General features: G+C 39.7%; 2 protein-coding genes and 4 non-coding genes across 6 annotated transcripts in view; 1 reads left to right on the forward strand and 5 right to left on the reverse strand.

The window, feature by feature from the left end:
• Positions 1–9669: 9669 nt before the first annotated feature.
• On the reverse strand, positions 9670–9776 carry LOC113928139. The gene has a single exon (XR_003521820.1). It is a non-coding gene; the product is annotated as a U6 spliceosomal RNA (small nuclear RNA).
• A 4513-nt stretch (positions 9777–14289) lies between these two features.
• Positions 14290–17032, reverse strand: RPS12 (ribosomal protein S12). The gene is made up of 6 exons (XM_027602322.1): positions 16926–17032; positions 16761–16811; positions 16488–16604; positions 15328–15430; positions 14796–14897; positions 14290–14379 (listed from the first exon to the last, which is right to left on the reverse strand). Exons 2-6 carry the CDS (start codon positions 16772–16774, stop codon positions 14317–14319), a joined length of 399 nt encoding a protein of 132 aa, XP_027458123.1. The 5' UTR covers positions 16775–16811; positions 16926–17032; the 3' UTR covers positions 14290–14316.
• Positions 14500–14629, reverse strand: LOC113928178. The gene has a single exon (XR_003521855.1). It is a non-coding gene; the product is annotated as a small nucleolar RNA SNORA33 (small nucleolar RNA).
• On the reverse strand, positions 14981–15057 carry LOC113928182. The gene has a single exon (XR_003521858.1). It is a non-coding gene; the product is annotated as a small nucleolar RNA SNORD100 (small nucleolar RNA).
• Positions 16186–16258, reverse strand: LOC113928165. Its single transcript, XR_003521842.1, has one exon. It is a non-coding gene; the product is annotated as a small nucleolar RNA SNORD101 (small nucleolar RNA).
• Positions 17033–18003: 971 nt separating the features above from the next.
• Positions 18004–23565, forward strand: part of SLC18B1 (solute carrier family 18 member B1) — a 44133-nt gene continuing 38571 nt past the window's right edge. The window contains exon 1 of the mRNA XM_035728676.1: positions 18004–18108. The gene's annotated coding sequence lies outside the window, so the exon portion shown is untranslated. The remainder of the gene's footprint in view (positions 18109–23565) is intronic.

Raw genomic sequence — 23565 nt, forward strand, 5'->3', positions numbered from 1 at the left:
GGCTTCCCGCTGAGCAGGGAGCCCGATGCGGGGCTCGATCCCAGGACCCTGGGATCATGACCTGAGCCGAAGGCAGATGCTTAACGACTGAGCCACCTAGGCTCCCTTTCAAGTACCTTTTAAACAAAACATCACATTAGGCATTGGGGAAAGCATATAAGAAGAATGCTTCCTACCTTCAAGAAAGTCTTAATCAAGTATGAAAGTATAAGCTAGTGTGGGTGGTGCGAATAAGGGTTCAGAGCAGGTAAGAGAAGACAGGGGGAGAAGAAAGTAGGATAAGGGACAAGATTATCTGACCTCATTGTTCAAAAACCTAAACTGTCCTTGAAAGAAAACACAAAAGACCCAACGTCAAAGAGATTTAAAGGCAGGAGGCTTAGATTTTAGAAATATTTAAATTTGTTTTGTTCCCTAGGTAACAAAAACAAGTTCTACACCAATAAAGAGTAACGCATTGTGTTAAACATCCAGTATGTTAAGTAGTATGCAGAAATGAATGTCCTGTTTGACAAATGCTGTTCAGAGTAATGGCTCCACAAAGCCACAAACAATACTCTTAACATGCATGCTATCTATGGAGGCACAAAGCCAGAGTTGAGAGCTGAAGTCAAGAGCGGGAATCTGAACAGACATAAACTCCCATTGGGTACAACAGTTTTCTATAATCTTTCTAAATAATCTTTAGACCAGCTTCTATGAACCCCTTAGGACTGGGACCCTAATAAAGTCCATGGCCTTCGAAAGCTATTTATAAAACTTTTCTGAGAAGGTTACACAAATATAGTCTCAAGCACTGTGTAACTAAAAGTTATAAACTTATTCCTTAAGGGATATCCAAGTTTTTAACAGATTTTAAAACTATCTTTATATAGCCTAGGGCTTTGCAAAGAAAAAAGTAATCTAATTGTAGTGTGTGTGTGTGTGTGTGTGTGTGTGTGTGTGTGTATGTATAAAATTTGCTGTGATAATTCTGTATCATCATAATACTAACCACCACCATTTATGTTCTGAACACTGGGCTAAGCACTTCACACATATTACCTCAGTTAATTTTCATTTTAAAAAAGCTATAAGATATTATTAGTATTCCTCGTTTAGAGAAAAAGAATTGGGGTTTATACAAGCTAAATGACTTCTCTAGGGTCTCACAATAACTAATAAGCAAAGCCAGGATTCACACCCAAGCCAGCGTGGGCTGAAATAACTAGTACTTGAACACACACACACACACACACACACACACACTGGAGGTCATTGTGTTCCCTTGAATTCTCATTTTCAAATTGGTTATGAACACCATTATCAACTTCTACTATTCAGTCTGATGCCCAGTGGTCCCTACCAATACACCAAAAACTTCTGTCAAGTCTCATTTTGAAGTCCTTAGTATGTCAAAAAGGATGGAAATTAGCAGTATCTTTGTTCACAGTTATTTAATGAGGAGACACCGGACACTGAAAAAGAAAGGTGGTATAGGTTTTAAGGTTAACTACTCCCTTCCCGTTACATATGGAGGCAAGGATAAACCTCTTACTGAGTTATGATTAAACATCTATGGTTTTCATTTATTCACACTCAAGCCATTATTTCTGATAGAATAACCCTCTCAGTGAGATAAGCCAAGTGGTAGATTCAATTTCAAGTTCACCTTTGACTCTAGTCAACCTATAAATGCTACATTTATGTACTTGTTAACCTCGGATTTTAATGGAAAGAGAATTAGCATATTAATAAAGTTTTCTGTTTAGTGAAACAATCCCAATTTATGCAATTGTGGAGGGTTGCTTTCTAAAAACAAACAAAAAAAAAAACCAAACAAAAAAAACAAGCATTGCCTGAAGCAGACTATGCAGACATGAGATTAAAGGTTAGTGAAAATGAGCAATAGAAATCCATATATTAAAGGTAGAGTTTTTGAAAAATCTCCTAAATAAGACTCCTAAGTATATAGAATTTTATTTTTTATTTTTTTAGAGAGGGAGCAATAGAGAGTACTAGCAGGGGAAGGGGCAGAACGAGAGGGAGAAAGAGAATCCCAAGCAGGCTCCCCACTCGGCATGGACCCAGCGAGGGGCTCAATCTCATGACCCTGAGATCATGACCAGAGCCAAAATTAAGAGTCAGGTGCTTAACTGACAGAGCCACCCAAGTGCCCCTAAGTATACAGAATTTTAAAATGAAGGTTAAGGCTGGAATGCAACTCTCCAATTTCAAATGATCCTTTGAATCTTTTCTTTCCTAACCAAAGACCTACCATAGGTAGCAAAAACCCTTTTCTACTGAGGCCTTCATTTTCTCCTCTTTTTTCGTAAAGCCAATAAATGTTGATTCTCCAGGTACTCTTCCAATAGCTGCTTAAAATTCCTGCAGGGAAGCTAAGAAAGAATATTCCAAGTTCGTTACACAAAGAACATATGTAAATTTATTTACAAATACATATCATTGTAAGTATGTCAGTAAAACATATCCAGGTTGCACACTACATGTTTGTATTTCTTGAAGTTGCCTCCTCCAAGAGAGGTAACAAACTGAATACTGAAAAGAAGCTGAGGTCTTGAGATCTGGAGGCCCATGGGTTTACCAATCTAATTGCTTTTCTCCTACACTGACATTGTCACAAAACAGACAATTCTGGTGCATTTATGTATTTTTATGGATCTGAGATCCAGCTTCCTTGTCCATTATTATTAAAGTCTGTTTAGAAATTTGAGAAGAAATAAGGAAGATAAGTGTTTAGTGTTCTTAGAAAATTACTTCTCCATAAAACAAACAAACAAACAAAAAAACAAAAAACAGAGATTAAAAATCCCACAGCTGTAGAGCCAAGTTCTTTGTAAGGCTTGTACAGCTTTCTAAATCCCATAAAAATCTCAACATCTGACCCATTTTGTTTTTACAAAGGAAGGGACTATTACCCTGGAAAATATGCGTAAAAATCTGCAGCATTCAGAGGCATTAAACAGTTTTATTTCACATTTGTTTCCTATGTATCCTGCTTGATAGACACACTGTAGCACCTGCCACTATAACTCTGCTCTCCATTGGCTCCCAACCTTCTCTTTTCAGAAGGGATTAGTAGAAGCCTCTTCTCGAACGTCTGAAGTCATGCTGCCATCTCCTGTTCACTGTGCAGAATGTAATGAAATCCCCCTCCAAAGGCTAGCAAAGGCATGCAAAGGACAAAACCGACCAACTGGAGAAGGCTGGCTCTTTCATAGATTTCCTCAGCCAGAAGATTAAAACCACTTTTATTCCAAGTGGCAATGTCATAATAACCTTACTTTAAATGTAATATGTTTTAGATAGAAGTTACTGTAGAGAAGTTGGGGAGTTTTTATCTGAACATTAAATCGGTAGTTCTGATTTTTCTAAATATCACTTCCACATGACCTAAATTTCGATTCTCTATTTTTTCAATGTAAACAGAATAAAGCATTTTAAAACATTAAAAATAACAACTATGTATGTTGAATTTTAATATTAGTTAGAGTGTTCTCAGGAAATTAATTTCTCTTCAACGATTCCAAACGTAGAAGCAGTGACACAGAAGACAGTAGGTAGAAGACAAATTAACGTTGACAAAAATTACAGTTTTATCTTGGAATTTTACCAAACTACAGAGACAGGTAAGTAAATAAACTTTTTAAATTTTCTTTTCTTTTTTAAATTTTTTTAAAGATTTTATTTATTTATGTGTCAGAGAGAGAGAGCACAAGCAGGGGGAGTGGCAGGCAGAGGGAGAAGCAGGCTCCCCACTGAGCAAGGAGCTTGATGTGGGACTCAATTCCAGGACCCTGGGATCATGACCTGAGCCGAAGGTAGATGCTTAATCGACTGAATCACCTAGACGTCCCACAAATTTTCTTTTCATCACTAATTTTTAGAATCTGAAAACATACCCACCAGGGAGTTCCATATTTTCAAAAATTATTTTTTCTTTTGATCTTGTTATTGCCATAAACCATTAACACTGATGTGTTAATGCAATTGTCTCCCCAGATTTGTGTGGATAGGAACTGCATTCTGGGCTAAGAATCCAAGTTTTGTTCATAATTTAAAGAGATTGTTAGGAGGTAGGCTCTTCTCTACAAACATTAGCAACATTCTGCCAACAATATATCAGAAAAATGGACACCTAATCCAGGACCATTTTTAAAAGGAAAAGTCCAGGACACCTGGGTGGCTTAGTCGTTAAGCATCTGCCTTCGGCTCAGGTCATGATCCCAGGTCCTGGGATTGAGTGCCACATCAGGCTCCCTGCTCAGCGGGGAGTCTGCTTCTCCCTCTACCGCTCTACCCCTCTCCGGTGCTCGTGTTCTCTTTCTCTCTCTCTCTCTCAACTAAATAAATACAATCTTTAAAAAAATAAAATAAGAATAAAAGTCCAATTCTCCTACCAATCAATCATAGATAGCAATGCTCCTCCTTTAAAGTTATTTATAACTGCTTCTGCAAATTAAGACTAATATTTTTTTTTCCAGGTTTGTTTTTTATGTTTAATGGCAAGGCAAAGCCGCTAGCTGTAACCTTTTGTAAAACACATCCTCAGTACTCACTTTGAGACAAGTTTTCTTCAAATCAGTTTTCTGGACAAGCAGCTCCCCTTATCTTTGCTTTTGTTTTTTAAAGACACATCTTTCGGGACACCTGGGTGGCTTACTTGGTTAAGCATCTGCCTTCGGCTCAGGTCATGGTCCCAGGGTCCTGGGATCAAGCCCCACGTCGGGCTCCTTGCTCAGCGGGGAGTCTGCTTCTCTGTCTGCCGCTCCCCCTGCTTGTGCTCTCCCTCTCTCTGACAAATAAAAAATCTTGAAAAAAAAAAGACACATCTTTGAACCTATTAGTTCACCTGTGTACTGAGGGCCCCACAAAGGTCTCTGTTGTAGATCTCTAATTCAGGAGACATCACTACTCTGTATCATGTTGTTGGCCTGGATAATATGGAACAAGTGCAGATCAGGAAAATACTGCACAGCCAAATTCCAAGTGCTGAACATTGCAAAAGGATGGCCTGTGGAAGCTTATGCATGTACGTTTTAGTCTTGTATAAACACTCTTCCACATCTGTACATTCCTCTTGTGGGAGCCAATTAAATTGCCATCGTTAACTTTTTTTTCAGGCTCTAAAGTGTTTATGGACTCATAGTATGTTTGTCGTTCTCATCACTGATATTTTTCACTTACACACATCAATTTACAAATATAATCCTTCTACGTATATTAAGTACAGAATATTTTAATCTTCAACAAACTGACAAATCCTATAATCTCTCAGTTTATTCACACAGCCGAAGGCTTCTTGGGGTATGTCCTGGGATTTGGGACTCTGTCTTTTCAGCTGGAAAATGAGGGAATCAAACAAAACTATTCCTCAGGTCCTTTCATCTTAAAAATTTGGATTCTAACCGCAAGTAGAGTCTACAGTGGGAAAAATTTTGTCGCTTCAGGCCTGAACTCCAGACCCAATTCTTTCTGGGCAAGAGAGAGCAACTTCTCCAGAAATACAGGGAGAAAGTAGCAAGGTCACATTTTGGTCAGCCCACCGTTACTTCAAAAACATAACACAACCAGTAATGGTAAGAGAGGCAAGGTATCTACTGATTGTCAGAAAATAATTTACCACAATTGCTATGATTACTTTAGATGACAGTATTAAAGAATATCACTTGTGTCATTGTGTAGAATACTAAAATTCCCTAAATTTTGTATCATTTAGCAATAAGGTAACTTTAGGAGGTGATCACGATAGGTATAATAGAAAAAAAATTTTTTTCACTAAATGATTAAGTCTAAGAGCCTAGAATTATGTAAGAGCCCCTTCCTGTTAGATACTCTTCAAAGGACTCAAATGAGACATGAAGCAATTTGGGGATTTCCTACAATGACAAAATGATAGAATAAAAGAAAGGTCTGTTATTTCTTTGCGCAGTTGTTTGACTCTCATTATCAAGGTATCAAGACAATAATCAAAGATTTAGAATTAGAAGGCTAAAAGGCACAGTTTACATACCCACGCACTCAATTTTGTTTTGGTTCCATGTTATTTGTGTGTTGGGAGGATTTTGCTTGGTTATTTGTGTTCCAGTTTAGTTAAAGCAATATAAATGTTATTAAATGTATTTTTTTCCTTGAATAAGAGTTTGCTTCTTTCATCCAAGCTGGCTGTTAACCTCCAAATTTCAATGCTTTACAAGGAAGACAGGAGTTAACCTATGCAAGTAGGATATAACTTTTTATTTTGCTGCTCAGAGAAAAATTTTTAACACACCAAGCACGAGTCTGGGGACTGGGAATGACTATGAGCACTTTCATTTCAATAAAACACCATTGCAGTTGAGAATGTGATCACCAGGGAAAACAACTACCGGAGTTCTAGCCAACGCAAGAAAAGTGGAACTGGTCAGCTGATCTGCAACTCATTTATACGCAGTTTCAACTAATGATTTATAATGTTAAGTGACAGCTGACCTTCCAAAATCAAAGGCAAATGTTGATATTCATTTTTTTAACTGAGGAAAATAATGTGTGGAGTAAATTAATAAAATAAGTTCTTTCTACTAATTTATATATAAATTATAAACATACACTTCTCTCCCTCTCCCTCCCGCCCTGCCTTCCTTTCTCCCCTCCCCTTCTTCCTCTTCTCCTTCCCCCTCCTCCTTTCTTCTTCTCCTTCTTCTTCCCCTTTTCCTCCTCCTCCTCCTCCTCCTCCTCCTCCCTCTTCTCTCTCTCTCTCTGTGTCTGTCTCCCTACCTCCTTTTTCCCTCTGTCTAGGAGGAAGAATTTCCTCTGCCCTTCAAGGTCCTTTCAGCTGGACTAAGAATCAAATTAAACAAAATCAGATTAACAAGAGAAAATAAAATTTCATTTCATATGTACGGGGAATCCACACAGACATGGAAATTCCAAAGACAGGCAAAATGAGGTATATATGTCATTCTGAGCTAAGGAGAAGGGGGTAGGGGTCTGGGACTTCAAAGGGATGGAATGCAATTCACAAGAAGATGAAAAAGAGTGAATGTTTGGTAAATGAATGTTTGTTGGGCCGCTCAGAAACAATGGGACACCAAGGACCCTGATCAAACAGGCCTTGCTAGGCTCCCCGCTCTCTACTACACCTAGTTCCCATCATAATGTAGTTATCTGTGGTGATAGCTCTCTTTCTGGAACAAGTCCTCCATCTAGATTCTTTTTAGGGGCACCTGGGTGGCTCAGTCAGTTGCCCGTCAGACTCTTGGTTTTAGCTCAGGTCATGATCTTGCAGTCGTGACATCAAACCCTGCCTGGGGCTCATGCTCAGTGCAGAGTCTGCTTCAGATTCTTTCTCCATCTCCCTCCCACTCTACCCATTGCTGCTCATGCTTGCTCTTTCTCCCCCTTCCCCTCTAAAATGAATAAAATCTTTTTTAAAAAATGAATAAATTCTTTTAGACAATTGTGGAGGAAGTTAAGAACATTTCCTGAATCTACTAGGTTTTGATTGCCTTTAACTCAAAAATAATCTTCATGCCAAAGTGTCCCATGTTGGGGCAGTCGGCCCTTGGTCCCTACAACTCCCTCTCCCATTTTCTGTATCTTTTCCCCATTCCTCCCCCTCCTTCCTCTTCTTCTCTAACCCCCAGGCCCCAGAAATAAAAGTTTGCTTTTAAAACGTCACCTTCATTTGCCACAAATGAACTGAACACTTACTTCCAAATTGTCATGTCTAGAAAGTCCTGGGACTCATTGTTCAGGCAGGTTTCTGCTTCATTAAAGGAACCGTTGCCCATTGTTCTCAAGTCACGATAGGAGAAATGCACTCAGCGGTTTTACTAGAAGACCAACTCATTTCTTACCTGTTTGATTTTTACTGCCACCCAACACGATAGTTTCAGGCTGTCACTGAACATTAGCCACATCTACATCTGTCCTGCATTCTATTACTCAGTGCTGCAGATGGCAGCCACACTCCCTGGAATGCTCTGAATGAGCCGGCTTCACATGACAACACTAGGCCACAATCAAGGTCCTAACAAGGATGATCTTTATGCCTTGATCACAATTACTTAAAAACCTGAAAGATTTACTATACATTGATTCCTCTCCATTTAGGACTCCCAATTCTGCTTCTGTATGGTTCACATCATGCATGTTATCATTTCCATGTTTTAGAGTAAAGTTTTCAGATTCTTTACATGACAGAAATTTAGAATACAAAATTTTGAACTAGATATCAAAATGCAGCTGGTGGCGTGGCTTGGGGGTATAGTGAGCATAGCTGCCTTCCAAAATGCAGCTTGTGGGTGGGGGTAGAAAAGGTTATTTCTTCTTAAAAATTATACATGTAGTCCCTCCTGAAATAACAGCATAACTGCATCATTTTATAAACCACGAGTGGGTAAGCACCCCCCAGCAAGACACAACATGCACCCACTTAGCAAAACATCTGCTGACCCCTGGAACTCACGAAGTATATTCGAGCATCAAATCCAAAAGCGAAGACAGGGCTTTTAATTTGTAGCCTTTTGTATGTTAATATTTTATTTTCCCCTTATGAATATCATATTTATTTCTTTCTTTATGTGCATTTTGTTCCTTTTAATCTGGTGGCAGCACTGTGAAATATCACAGGCCTTTCACTCAGTATTTCACTAACAAGCCAACCAGGTACAAACAGGATTTTTATATCCATTTGTAAATTTTAGTTGGGGGCAGTTGAGTTGAGAGAAGGAAAAATAAAAAAACAAATACTACATTTGTGTAAGGTTTAATTCACATCACTTGTACAATACTGTGCTGTTGGCATGTGTCTTAATAAATAGGCTTCAAAAAGAAATTATTGCAATGTAAAAATAGTTTCACTGAATTCACGTGCTTTTTACTGTTCCCAGGTCTCAAAGTGGCTTTTAAAATGATTTTTCAGACTCTTAGAGCTCTGTACCCCATATTGTGATAGGATACATTTCTCTGCCCTGCTCCCTAGAGTGGAGCTGGAGTGAAGGGAGGCTGAGACAGCTTGGCACCATTCTAGTCTAAAAGAGGCTCGGCTTGGGAGATTCACTGTTGTTGCCAGAAAAAAAGGAACATGAGAAATTGAAGTGTCAAAAGAAGCTGGGGAGTTTAAGCCTGAGAAGAAAACCCACAAATTAACTAGCTAACTTACTAGATAGATAGGCAGGTCAAATCTGTTTATCCAACAGAAAATCTCTGAGTGCCTACCACACCGAGCACTATACAAGGCACCGGAAACACAGCATGGAACAAAGTCAATGCTTCCACGGAGTTACAGTGTGGACTGTAATCTCCAAAATACATCTGTTACCTTGGTACACTTCAAATTATGCCCATTTTCCAAAACTGGCCTGCTCTGAAACCTTCTGGCCTTCAGGTAGCTCTAGACAAATCTCAATGGGAGGAAGAGAAGGAGTCTAACAGAAGCATACATTTACGGACCCAAACCTTTTTCTCTAGGAATGTGTTGCAGAGTTTCAATGTCTTAGTTGTATATAAAACAACCAGTCACCTCTACTGACAGCCTCCCGGCACATAATGAAACAACCTCACCAGCATGGGATCCTGGATTCGGCAATATCAGGGAAAAAAAAAAATTCAGCTAGAAGTAGTAAACTAAAGCCCAATAATCTTACTTCAGGGTGGGAGGAGAAGCTTTTCCTATGGGGAGCCTGCTGTAGTTAGTGCTGCTTCACGAGTCTGTATGTCATCCTTGTGCAGGGGCCACGGTAATCTTCTCTGCATTGCTCCAATTTTAGTGTATGTGCTGTGGGAGGGAGAACTTTATTAGTGCTTGTTTTCAGATAGGTCCCTCACCAGCTACCAGCTTCTTACTGCCCTCTGCTGGTTAAATATGAGTTCAGCCTTTTTTTAAAATTTTTATTTCTTTTTAAGATTTTATTTATTTATTAGACACAGAGAGAGAGACAGCGAGAGGGAACACAAGCAGGGGGAGCGGGAGAGGGAGAAGTCAGGCTTCCCACCAAGCAGGGAGCCCAATGCGGGGCTCGATCCCAGGACCCTGGGATCATGACCTGAGCTGAAGGGAGAGGCTCAACGACTGAGGCACCCAGGCGCCCCGGAGTTCAGCCTTTTAAACTTGTGTTTTAACCAACTGCTATTTTAGTAGACAAGTAAATAAATGCACTTGTTCACATTATTTTTTTTAACTTTTATATTAGTACTTAATTTAATCCAAAGAGAGCCCTATACCATTATCTCGTTTCTTTAGTTTTTACTACAAAAGCAATACGTTGAAGAAAAAATAAGCAAAAGGTAAACCAAAATACCCACCTTTTCAGAAACCACTAAAACCTTGATGTATGTCCTTATATCCCTTTATTTTTACAAAATGTGGTCCTATTGTACATTTTGAATATTGCTTTAAAAGTATATGAACAAATGTCCTTCATATTGTCTGTTTTTTAGGCACTGTAATATCCCATCATGTAATTGTAGGTTTTAATCATTCTCCTACTTTAACGCTAAAAAAAGTATATTCTCATAGCCCTGTGACATACTAATAGCTATAATCATGCTTTTCCTTGTAATCGGTCAATAAATGTGTGCTCTTAACTAAGGGCATTCTGAATTGATGCTGTACAATTTTTTTTCCTTTATCATCAAAAACTGAGTAGTTAACAGAACCTGTTGGATTGGCAGGGCCACGGGATGGTCACCAGTGTCTCCACCTTTACATATTTCACAACCCAGTTTAGTTCATAAAGAGACTTGAAAGAGATTTTCTACCTACAGAAGTACTTCTCTCTCTCCTCTTCGGCACTTTTCCCTGTCCAAAGCTAATTTGCTGTGGAAACCAATTTAGGAATGCAGTGATGATGGTGACTATGGAGTCAAAGAACAAAAGCAAAGGGATACTCTTAAGGAATGCTTCATGCAAACCAGGAAAAAGCTGAGAAAATTGCCCCTTTTGTGTAAAGAATCCTCAGGATCACCTTCCTCCTTCATTTCTAAGCCTTTCCAAGCAAAAGCCAGATTGTAATGCAACTTCAATCAGCAGACTGTGGTTAGGTCATGCAGGGTTTAGATAAACAGTTGACTGAAACACTTTGCTGGTGATAAAGCAGTTTGAATTTAGGTGTGTTTGTGCTATGTGAAGCACAAGCCATGTTTTTTTTTCTTTTAAAGGACGCAAAACTTTTCGCCCCTGGGGAGTGAGCATCAGTCTGAATCCTTCTGGACACTGATGCATTAATATGTAGCCCAAGTCCCAAATGCCTGACCAAAGATTATCTTCAACTTTGACCTCCATCACCCCTCCACCCCCAGCACCTGGCAACCAGCAGAGTCACACTTCACCCAATAGATTCTCTGATAAGAGGCTGGCAGCCACCATCTTGGACACCTCCTCAGCCAGGCCATGATGCTTCCATTGCTCTTGCCGGAACTTAACTGCCTGAAAAGTTCTGGCTTGTGGATTGAGCTGAGGACTGACTGGGAAGACAATGCCTTAGCCCCTCTCAGCCCGTCCCATCATCCGCATGGAGTGATGAAAGCTGTGATCTTATCTCCCTTTCTTGGCTAAATACCCTCACCTTCCTTCTCTGTGGGTCTCAGGTATACATCAAGAGGCATTAATAGCTTACTTGAACATACCCCTTGAACCATCTAAAACTCTGCCTGCACAACGGTTCCGCCATTGCCTCTATAACCCAGTTGAAAATGAACAAATTCCTGTTTTTAACAGACACCAACTTAATACACCCGTCATTATTCCACTATGGATGTCCTGGGTTTTTTTTTTTTAAAAAAGCATTTAAAGTGGCTTACCAAAAACACATGTAATAGAAATTTTAATAAAACCAGGACCAAGCAAAAATTTAAAGTAAAATAGTTAAGGACAAAGAAAACAGAGTATTTGGCTTGGAGGTTTCTTACAGCCAAGGTGAATGGGAATGCCCAAGTCTCACTGACCACAGGAGCAATAAAACAGTATAGTGCTTGGCTCAGGTATGTTTGGGTCCATGAGGGAAGTGCTCAAGATTCTGAGTGCACACAGCAACTGGTTTCACAAACTACCATTTTCCCATCAAAAAGAACACCTGCTTCAGCCTTAGCACTTGAGCATGGATGAGCTGCCTTGTGAATTCCATGTAAGCTATACAGACGAATCACAATCAGAAGGTTGAAGTTACATTTCAACTGGGTTTTGAAAGATGAGTAGACTGCCAGAGAAAATTGCAGTTCGGGCAGAATGAGCTCATAATCACGAGAGCAGAGTAACCACATGAGAGCAGTGTGGACGTTAAGATGAAGTGAGCAGTGACAACAGCGTTAGTTGAGCAGCTATTGCAATCAATGAAGTCTGTGATGGATATACAAGGTAGAAAGGCAGGAGCAGACGCCGGACGCCTCTGCCTTGAAAAGTGGTAAATGCTTGGTGCAAAGCCTGATACACTAGATATTCAGTAACTACTTACCTCTAACTGAACAGTTTATGATCAAGTTCACTTTGAGGTATACAAAAGTTGAGGTACAAGTGGGTGTTCACGGGGTGCTCCCTAGTGCACACCATTTGCCTAGAATGGACAAAAACTGAAACAGGAACTCAGATTTAGAAAAAAGGAATCTAGGGCAGAAGCTACAAGAAAGGTCCCAGGAAGGCTGCACGGAAGTAAACAGGGCCACAGCAGAACTCTAGTTCTAGTGGAAAGGGAGAAGGGACCAAGGAGGAAGTGTGGTACAGTGTTCAAGTATGGACAGTAAGTTATTCTAGAAAATACAAGAGATGAAGAGAAAAAGGCTGTGAAGCTATTGAATTTAACCATAAAGACCTTGGTGACCACGCTGACATTTAACAGAGGACAAAAGCCAAAAAAACAAAAGCAAATGATGGAAACCATCATGAGCAGTATTTCGAGGAACAGCCACAGTAAGGTGGTAGATGTAGTCGAGTATTCCTTAAAGAGATTTAAGCAGGCTTTCCACCGGGGGGGTCAGTGGATATGCAGATATCAAAAAATACCCAATACTGATCTAAGTCAGGGTGGAAGGTTAATATTCAGCAGTTCAGCTTGTTTTCCCAACACACTAATCTCAAAAGCAGCCTGAGTGAAAAAATGGAAATGCAGTGTTGTACTCAGCCATCCTCCCTAGCATGAGCTACAGAATTCCCACAAACCCTCAAACCTAACAAAATGCTGGAAAAGAGGGTCTTTGCTACTGCATCAACAGCTCAGTGCCAGATTAAGACTCAACTGTTTGCTTCATAGATGTTGATACAAACCAGAATTCAAAGCAAATAGAAAGTCCTTTCCTTTGAAAATTCCAGATAGCTTGGGTTTACATTTAATGGTAGCAGATGGACCCCAGGACACAGTATCTAAGGCAACTATCCTTAAGGCTTTATGAACTACATTAGCTTTAGGGCTATTGAGGCCATTCACTCCACCACAGTAGGAACCAGGCAGAGAACAAGCAGCCTTTAGTGATACTAGAGGTTGCTACATTATCTAAAGGCAGGCTTTAGAAAAGGCTTGAACCTATAAATTCCTAACATACAAAAAAAAAATACAAGTGAGCATTCAAAACCAGATCTGGCTCCCATTTAGCTTTATGTGCCCCCGTAACTACACAGCAGTACTAGGAAACTAGTGTAGAGAAATTCAAAGTATCCCCTAGCTCTAGCAATTTAGCAAGCATTTGGATTTTAACATTTCCATTAATCCTAATTCATGCTTGCACCAACTTGGTCCAGGCCTGAAATACATGGGTCATCACTGACTCTCCCTGTGGAGTTTGAGACTTGAGCATATTGAAGCATATCCTGCTTCTGCGCTTAACACGTAACACCAAGGGTTAACAAACACCATGGACATGCTGACCTTTTCTAATGGGTACATCCATATGCCCTTCTGGACATCCTTTGTGTCCCACAGTCTAAATCCAAACCTGACCACCTTTGTATTTTTCTTTGATCAACTTGTTCAGCTTTTTCAGCCTGCCATCAAGCTGCAGGATTACGAAGTTAACACCCACACCATGACTAGCCTCAGCCCATTTTTCCAGGTCCTAGGCTGTCTAGTCTTCATTGTGACAAACAGCACACTTAAGAAACCCTGGCTGTCAATCACTGTACAACTATCCTTACTTAGGTCATCCTGTTTTCAGTTTATAACACTTTAGTTACTGACCCGTTAGAGTAGGCTTTCATTTAGAAACCAGGAGGAGATAAATAGGTTTCCAGTTATTTTGCCAATTCTACAATGATTATCTTTTCTCTGTCGCTAACGGACCTTATTCTATTGCCCCAAATTAAAAAAAACAAAAAACAGGTGTGGAACAAAAACCAAGTTTATTTGTTCATTTCTTGCACTTGAAGTATTCCTCGATGACATCCTTCGCCTGAGACTCTTTGCCATAGTCCTAAAAAAAAATTTTTTTTAAATTTTAAATTAACATTTACAAACTACCAAGTTGTTAGCACTAGTTATGTTGAAGCTTCACAGAATTACTTCTTATGAAAATGTTTCCATCATTAAAATTTCTTATAGCCATTTTCAGGGACCTTAAGGACTTCAAGGTCTTTAAGGCTCGTAACATGGCATTCCTATTGCCAGCGTTTTCTCAATTTCTGCAGAAACACATTCAGGTAAGCAGATTAATTGGCTGGCTTAATTACAGCCTATTTTCCTCTACTCAAAAGCAGAAAGAGAGATTGTAAAATACTGAAAATCACACATTTTTTAGGACATCCCCGACTTTCTGAAAAATTAAAATTCTGCACAGAATCATGCAGCTCCCAACAACAACTTTCACCCCAGAGATAAACACTGACTTACCTTAACCACCACACAACTGCAACCAACCACTTTACGGGGTTTTCCCTCTCTGTCAATTTTACAGAGGCCTACCCATTCCCCTAGTTTCTTGTTGTCATCAACCTATTGAGATGAATTAAGAAAAAAAAAAATCACCATATTAGCAAACATTAATGCTACTGACAATTAATCAGACCCAAAAGGTAGCTGTAGTCAGATAGGGTGACATGGCAGTTTCCTCATGGCAATTCAGTAGAGGGAGCCAGTTGTCATCATGTACAGCCCCAAGATCACCTAAAAGCACTCTACCTCACTTCTGTTCTATACCAACACCAAAACTCGCAATTAATTCTGCAGGAATAGAACATTTCTGTTACTAGCTTTGCAATCCAAGATAACAAGTCTAGGTGATGTTTTTCACACCACCAAAAAGCAAAGACACTTTACAAAATTTACTGATCAGATAAAACAGCATTAATCAAGACATAACCCTAACTGGCTGAATTTTCATTAAGCTAAAACAGCTCTTAATTCAGATAAATAGGTAACTTACCTTGATTAGGTTGATTTGGTGTTCAGCACAAAGGGCCTCCACCAACTTGACATACATAGGCTCATCACAGTTGGATGCAAGCACACAAAGATGGGCCTGGCGCCTGAAACGCAAAATCCAGCATAAGCTAAAACTCAGGTCTGCATCTACTACTCTCGGAACTTTTACAAGGGATGTATCTTTGCAATCACTGGCCAAACACAAGCGACACCCCACTGGAAAATACAATGCTTCAGTTTGAGGAACCTGTTAAAGAGCATAGATCCATTCATCGACAAAATCAAGCCTCCAGTAACTCCCCAAAATACTAAGCTTATATAAAATTAGTTACCAATTTGTAGGCAAAGCAGTATCATGCTTTCTTGCAAGCCACTTAAAACACGTTTATAAGCTATCGTGTGAAACACAAACTGCCTCTATTAGAGTTGTTACCCAGAAATTAGTATGTGCAGCACTGCCACTGCACAAATAGTGCAGGGAACACACCAGGACCTGAAGGATTTCCAACAAGAGTGCTATTCCCAGTGGATTCAAGTCGCTAGTCTACACCAAAGTGAGTTGAATGAGCTTACATTTACTGGCTAAGAAATTCTTAAAAGTGCACTAAAATGAATTTTAGTGCACTTTCAAATACTTAACACTTGCAGTTGTTTTGCCCAACCAGCCCCAAAACTAAACGAATGTATTTATAAATGCTCCATTATTTTTTATTTCCACAGCTACTACTTTCTCATTTGAAAGTCCAGGTGCTTCCGCAACATTACCTTGAAATTCCCTAGTTTAATGGTTCGACTTTTACAAACTGCTAAATGAGGATTCTTAACTATCCTTTAAGTGAATTAGCCACACAACCTACAGGTTTGTCAGACTGTTATGTTTCACTCATAAAAAGAGTGAAGGGGTATCCGACAACTTAAGTCATCATTCAAACACTGTAGTCTTACTGTAGTTAAGTCAAATACTCATTCCCATTCCAAACAGAAACCCACAAACTTTGTGGGCTACATAGATCTGAGTTCTGATACCTTTTCCTAGGTTTCCTGTAGGACGGATGCCATTCAGAACTTTTGTGCTAACACCATGAACTTCACGCTTTCTTCCCTTGGTTGCAGTTTTGTTCCGGTTCCAACAACCCACAGTATTGAGACTGATACACGTACTTGTCTAAGGCTTTGGCAGCTTCGCGAATTCCACGTGCTAGGCCATCGTGGATGAGGGCGGTCTTCAGCACCTCTTGTAAAGCAGTATTAACGTCCATTACACCTCCAGCAGCAATGCTGAAAGGCAGCAAATCAAGTGAAAGCCATCAATAACTTCCCCACACAACACCTAAGACCCTGGACTCAATCATACGAGGTGCATCGGGTGCCCTTAAGGCACCGCCCCCTCACTGTCCACGCCCTCCCCGCACCAGACCCCCACCCTGGGCTCACCCTTCCTCGGCCATGGCGGTGGATTACGCGTGTAGCCGAATCTTGACTGCGCTGTAATACAAATACAAAGAGAAATCAATTAGCTAAAATAGGTCAGCCAAGAACCAATCCCCGCCAAACGCGACGAAAACACCACAACTAACACCCCAACCTCGTTCAACTCACCGCGACCTTCCGCCTCCGCGCGTCTCGGCGGCGGCAGGGAAAGAGGTCGTACGCGCCCGCATGACGGTATTTAAGGGCTTCCCAGGACCCCTGTGCGCATGTGCACTCCTTTTCATGAAAGAGGTGGCTCTGGTGGTGCCGGGCCTCGAGAATTTCTGTTTCCGGATAGAGGCGATTCTGAGACAAGAGTATTCCTAGTCTTCTGACTCTGCGCCGCTGGTTATTGACACGCGCAACAGGCACCAACGCGGGCAGCCTCACACCACTCTTCCCCGCCAGAGGCGTGGCCTACGGAGGCCCAGAGAGCTCGTTATACGGAGCGCGAGAGGGGCCAACCGCGTCTGCGCTGTCTTGTTAGGTCTCTGGCCCTTGATTTCCTCGCTAAGTCAGTTTTAACCTTTGTCACACTACATTGTAATTTTTTGTCGGCCTCACTAATTGGGCCTTCCTGCATGGCACGCTCTCCCTTCGCTTCTAAGTCACTCTAAATGTCTGCGAATGTGTCGTTTTGTGGGTGATCCACATTTGTTGTGAAACGAAAGCCAGCACGTTTTCAATACTAAGCAGATAGTAAATTCCACTTCACCGGCGATGTGTTAGTAGAGTGGAACCTTAGGGTTAGGGTGGTTCGTTACGGTTTTTAAATGTAGTTGGTTCTAAATGTAATTTTTTTTTTTTAAAGCTAGATTGTCCCCTAAATTCATAATCCCGTGCAAATCGGGATTCAGTAGGTGCATTAAAAACGCCTACAATGTGCCAGACACAGGAACTGGATCCGGAATAATAGTGATGAGAACGTGGTCTTTGAGAAATCCGGAATTAATTTTGCCATGCAGGACTGGCGGAGTTAGACGTGGAATCTGAGGACCCTAGAACTCTTATTACCAGAAAAAGCCTTTTGATTTTTGCATTTTTTGGCCATTCTCCTATGCCCATTTCAAAAACGCAAATATATGAAATACGGCCGCGTATTCTCAGCACAGTCTCTCTCTCTTCTTTTTTAACTTCCTCTCCTGACAAGTCTCCAAGCCAGTCAGCAATTAGGCTTTTGATAAGTGCCTTTTGATAAGTGCCGGTACCGTGGATACAGTGAGACGAGTGCTGTGAGAAAACAAAAATGAGTAACGTGAGTGCGGGGCAGAACTAACCAGAACAACAGAGACATACTGGAATTTTAGTAAATGTATATAGTTCATTTTTACCTTTTTGAATGCTTACAGATTTTCATTTTTAAAGTGTTGAGCTGTTTCTATTCATAATTCATCCTAAAAGGCTGCTCACTTATTTGTTGACTTAATTACCTATTGAACATTTGCCTTAAAAAAAAAAGCTACGGAGTTTATAAGAATGAGATTTATTTCTGCCGCTCTCACAGGTTGTAGTAGGATTAAGATTCGAACCAAAGATTAGAATACCTAAACGCCACAGGGAAGGTACAAAGTGGCAGGGGGGTTAGAGAGTGGGGATGATGTGGAAAGAGAAAGATGAATTTGAGTCTGAGGCAACATTTAAAATAGGAAAACAACAACAAATGAAAGAGTTCCAAACAGGGAGCATGAGAGAAAAGGAGAGGGTATTCTAAGAGAAGGAAAGAGTAAGGCAAAGGCACGGATGCCTCCTTGGCTTTTTTGGAAGTTATCATACCACTTGTATTTTCCAAAAGAGAATGTGGTAGTTTAAGCAATTTCTAATTATCTAAAGTTAATAAAAGTTAATGTGCTAAGCATTAGATTTCATATCAGATTTCTCCGTGCCCCCCCAAAACAAATCTTAGAGAAAAGGCAAAGAATTTGGTAAAAACTCAAGAAACATAAAAGGGGATAATAATTTGCAAACAATGTATTTATACAGAGGGAAAACAATTAAGTACCTTTTCACTTGTGTTGTTGATTTCTGTCTTCTAGCAGCTGGTAGTCTATTATGTAGATTCAAATATCATGGGCCTATGCCTTAATATTTCACCTTATGAATACTTTTTCTGTCAGTTGTAACGCTCTTTCCTTAGAACCAGACCAATTTTTTTTTTTTTGAAGTTCTAGTATATAGCTGTTTCTAATCCTAGGAATGAACTTAAAGGACACAGTGGTGATTCAAGGATTCTTTCATATAAATTTTTTTAGTTCACTTGCTTAAAGTTACCGCCTCTCAATTTTAGATATTGCCAAAGGTGGAAGACAATACTAGAGACTAAATGCCAGAGTCACTCTTATACGAGCAGATTATAATACTTATAAAAAGTACACAAATGAGCATCTGAAATAGCCATGAAAGGTAAATTCTAAAGTTTGTTTTAGGAACAATAAATAATAGTAAGTGATTTTGTTTAGCACTTTCTATGTGCCAACTAATGTGCTAAATTATTATGTTTTCTCCCTTGATTGTCCTTGAGACCCTACATGTTGGTGGTGGTATTAGCCTCCTTTAACAAAGGAAGGAAATAAGCTTAGAGAGTTGCTCAAGATCACACAGCTAGTAAATGCAGAAACTGGTATTTGAGCCCAATGGACTTCAAAGGACATGTTTCCAACTGCTTATCCATTTGAATGATTGCCCAAATGTGGATGATCACAGAATTCAATAACTCTTCACATCTGAAGTTGGGAACAATGCAACTGATTCTACTTCATTGTGCTAAAAAGCTGGATAGATGGAGAAAGGGAATATTGCAGTGTTAGGCAGAAAAAGAGAACAGTAGAAATTTGCATTCCTGATCTTGTAGATATTTTATTAGTTTGCTACAGTTGCCGTAACAAAGTATCAAAACCTGGGTGACTTAAACAATAGAAAGTTTTTTTTTTGATGATAGCCATCTAAAGGTGTGAGGTGATAGCTCCTTTTAGTTTCCATTTGCATTTTCCTGATGATTAGTGATATTGAGCATCTTTTCATGTGCTATTTGTATATCTTTTTCAGAAAAATATCTATTCAGTTCCTCTGCCCATTTTATTTTATTTTATTTTTAAAATAATTTTTTATTGTTATGTAACAATAGAAAGTTATTATCTCACAGTTCTGAAGGCCAGTAGTCTGAAATCATGGTGTCTGCAGGGTTGGTTCCTTCTAAGGCTGTGAGGGGGAATCTGCTTTTTCCTGACTCCTAAATTATGGAGGTTTGCCAGAAATCTTGGTGTTCTTTTGCTGTGGCAGCATAATTCCATCTTCACATGATATTCTCCCTTTGTCCAAACTTTTCTTTTTTACAGGGATACTAGTTAACTTTTTTTAAAGATTTATTTATTTATTTATTTATTTATTTATTTATTTATTTATTTATTTATTTATTTATTTATTTATTTATTTATTTATTTATTTATTTATTTGAGAGAGAGACCGAGTGAGAGAGAGCACAAATGGGGAAGGGGGCGCAGAGGAAGAGGGAGAAGCAGACTGCTGGCTGAACAGGGAGGCCGCTGAGGGGATCTGAGATCATGACCAGAGCAGAAGGCAGATGCTTAACCAACTGAGTGCCCCAGGTGCCCCAAGGATACTAGTTACCTTGTATTAAGGGCCCATCGTACTCTGTTATGACCTCATCTTAACTAATTACATTTAAAACAACCCTCCAAATAGGCTCTTGATATCTGGTGTTGGGGTTTACAACTTGAATACATGTATTTCAGGGGGACGCAATTCAGCCTATAACAGATGTCAGAAGAAGAGATATAGGACAGATTAAATGATAGAAAAGATCTTTGAGTTAAACTACAGCAAACTAACTTGGAAGATCAGAGCTGGGAAGAGAAGCTGGGTCAGGGCCCATTAAAGATTTTATATTTTGGAGTGATAGGGACCAGCTGAGCTGAGTTCAAATTTCAGCTCACTTTGTGACCTTGGGCAAGTTACTTTTATGAGCCAGCAAAATCCTGATAGTACTATAAAATTTTGTGAAGATTAAATGGGATGGTTTTTTAAAGTGTTTACCAGTGTGCCTGTGGATGTAGTTATTTATCTCATAGAGAACTTCATATATATGGAGGGGTGCCTGTGTGGCTCAGTCATTAAGCGTTGGCCTCCGGCTCAGGTCATGATCCCAGGGTCCCCCTTGTTGGGCTCCATGCTCAGCGGGGAGGCTGCTTCTCCCCCTCCCTCTGCCGCTCCCCCTGCTTGTGCTCTCTCTCTCTGTCAAACAAATAAATAAAATCTTTAAAAGAAAGAAAGAATATATATGGAAAGGTTCTTAAGTATTACTTTCTCTTGCCCTAAACGACCCAGCACTTAGTACAGTGACTTGCATATTGGAATAACCAAACTAATGTGTACTGCGTAAACACATCAAATTAAATAAGTTTAAAGAAGCAATTGGGTAGATGGCATACCTAAAAGAAAGCCATGTTGAAAACTATAGGTAACTACAGAACTAGAGCGAGATAAATTAACATCTCTTGTGAATTAGTGGGAGGTTTTGGGCATCCCAGAAAACCACATTTAAAAGAAAACCATGTTTAATTTGAAAACTTTTTAAATGTCCCTACTTTAGGGGATAGAAAATAAACCCAATGGGTGGAAATGGGAGCTAAGAAATAGGAGAAAACTCAGGAAATATTATCTTGCTGCAGCTCAGGATCATATAGGCCTAGTCTTGGCTTATGTAGCATGTGGTTTTAAACATACTGCAGAAAATGAGTTGTTGCTGAAGAGAGGTTTAGGCCAAAGAAGATAGAATCCTGTTATATCAAGGGAAGAATCAAAGGAGAAAGAAAAGTTGGTAAGAGGGAAGAGAATGAAAAAGAAAATAAGAAACGAGATGAATAAGAATGGAATTAATAAAGACACCTGGTCATAGCTTGTAAAGTTAATATGTAAGGCCTTTAATTGGAAAACCTAGTCTTTAGAGGGGAAATGGTTATAGAAAGAACGGGGCTAGATGACTGAAAAGCTGAGTATGAAGCCTATGTTAACAGCTTACATATTTTGCGGGGTTGTGTGATTCTCATCTAATTTTCGTAAGTCTTTTTTTATAAAGATTTTATTTATTTATTTGACAGAGAGAGAGTGAGAGAGAGAGCACAAGAAGGGGGAGCAGAAGGCAGAGGGAGAAGCAGGCTCCCTGCTGAGCAAGGAGCCAGACACAGGGCTCAGTCCTAGGACCCTGAGATCATGACCTGAGCCAAAAGCAGCCGCTTAACTGACTGAGCCACCCAGGTGCCCCAAACTTTTCATAGGTCTTACTAAGAATGTTTGCTCTGTCCTTGTTGTTATTGCTACCAGATCCTCCCCAGAGCTCTTTGGGTGCTGTTACTTCCTGCTACAGCGCAGATTCAGAATTAGGGGGAATTAACATACTGAGGAAGATAATTAGAGATAACACTTAAGGTATGTGAATAAACTAATTATAAACCAGCAACACGGGTAATTTATAAATGAAAGAGTAGTGGCCAATAGAGCAAACCCTGAATTCACATTAAATGTATTCGCTTGGGATACAAGGAGGACCTGAGTGTGTAGACCTCCAGACCCCAATGCTGCTTTCTTTAGACTAGATCTGCTGTTATCTGTGTAACATTTCTTTTGAATAATTGGGTCCTGATGCTCTAAAATGTGTTCGATAACTGCAGTTTTTATTAGAGAACCACTGGAATAAAACCAGGACCACTCTTGTCCTTAGAACTAGAGCTACATTAAAGAGAGAAAAAAGCCCTAGTCACCTAACCAGTTCTAACCCCAAACAATGAAGTTAAAGGGCAGACTGATGATTCGAGAATTCATTATGTGGACTCCTTCTCTATCATTTTCTGACTCTGTAGCCTTGGTCAAAATACTTCTAGTCTCTTCTTGCCTCATCTGCAAAACGTAATGGGGAATTGAATGAGATGCTCTTAAAGACTCTTGGTTTGGACATTCTATACTATCATTTTGCAACAATTTTAACGTCTAGTAAATGCTGAACACTTATGCAGTCTGCTCTGTTCATTTTTTGATATCATAAGACTTCAGCACATGACACTGAGTTATAGCTGATGCCAAATTTCCTCCTGTGTTTCCAAGTTATAGATGATCTCTTTATTTGTAAATGACAGTCGTTGCTTTCTTATATTGGAATAAGAAAGCATGTTCATTGTAGAAAATTTGGATAATACTGTATCAATTATAGTTCTTTGCATACAACTGAATGACCTATGGCCAACATAAAAAAAAAATGAATCTACCAATAAGCTATTAGATGGCTCAGAGAATTAAAGGGTTTGCTGAGTAATCAGGTTTGAGGAATAGTAGAAACAGGGTGGTTTTAAGGATCTTGGTTATAGGAGCTAGGAGCTATGGAAAATCTTGTAAGGCAGTGCTTCTCAAACTACCTGACTATGTGGAGATTTTTCACCTAATCCAGCACATAATAAAATACAACCAACTCCTAGGAGCTTCTGCAAGACTAACCATCTTATAGATAACAAATGTATGCTTAAAAAACTTCAAACAACTACCTAAAGACACTGAACAGTAACCAAAAGTAGACAGAACTGGGGGAGGGAGGGTGAGGATGGTGGTCAACGCTTGAAAAAAGAATGGTGGTGGCTAACCTCCCATTTTTATGGCTTTTAGTATAAGGGCAGACTCCAGTCAGCGCCACATGGGGCAACTAATTGTCAAAATTTTGTTTTACTTCTTAGAAAACCAGAGAACAGAGTTTAGAACGACCACATCT

This window comes from Zalophus californianus, chromosome 7 (genome assembly GCF_009762305.2).
Source record: "Zalophus californianus isolate mZalCal1 chromosome 7, mZalCal1.pri.v2, whole genome shotgun sequence".
Lineage (NCBI taxonomy): Eukaryota > Metazoa > Chordata > Mammalia > Carnivora > Otariidae > Zalophus > Zalophus californianus.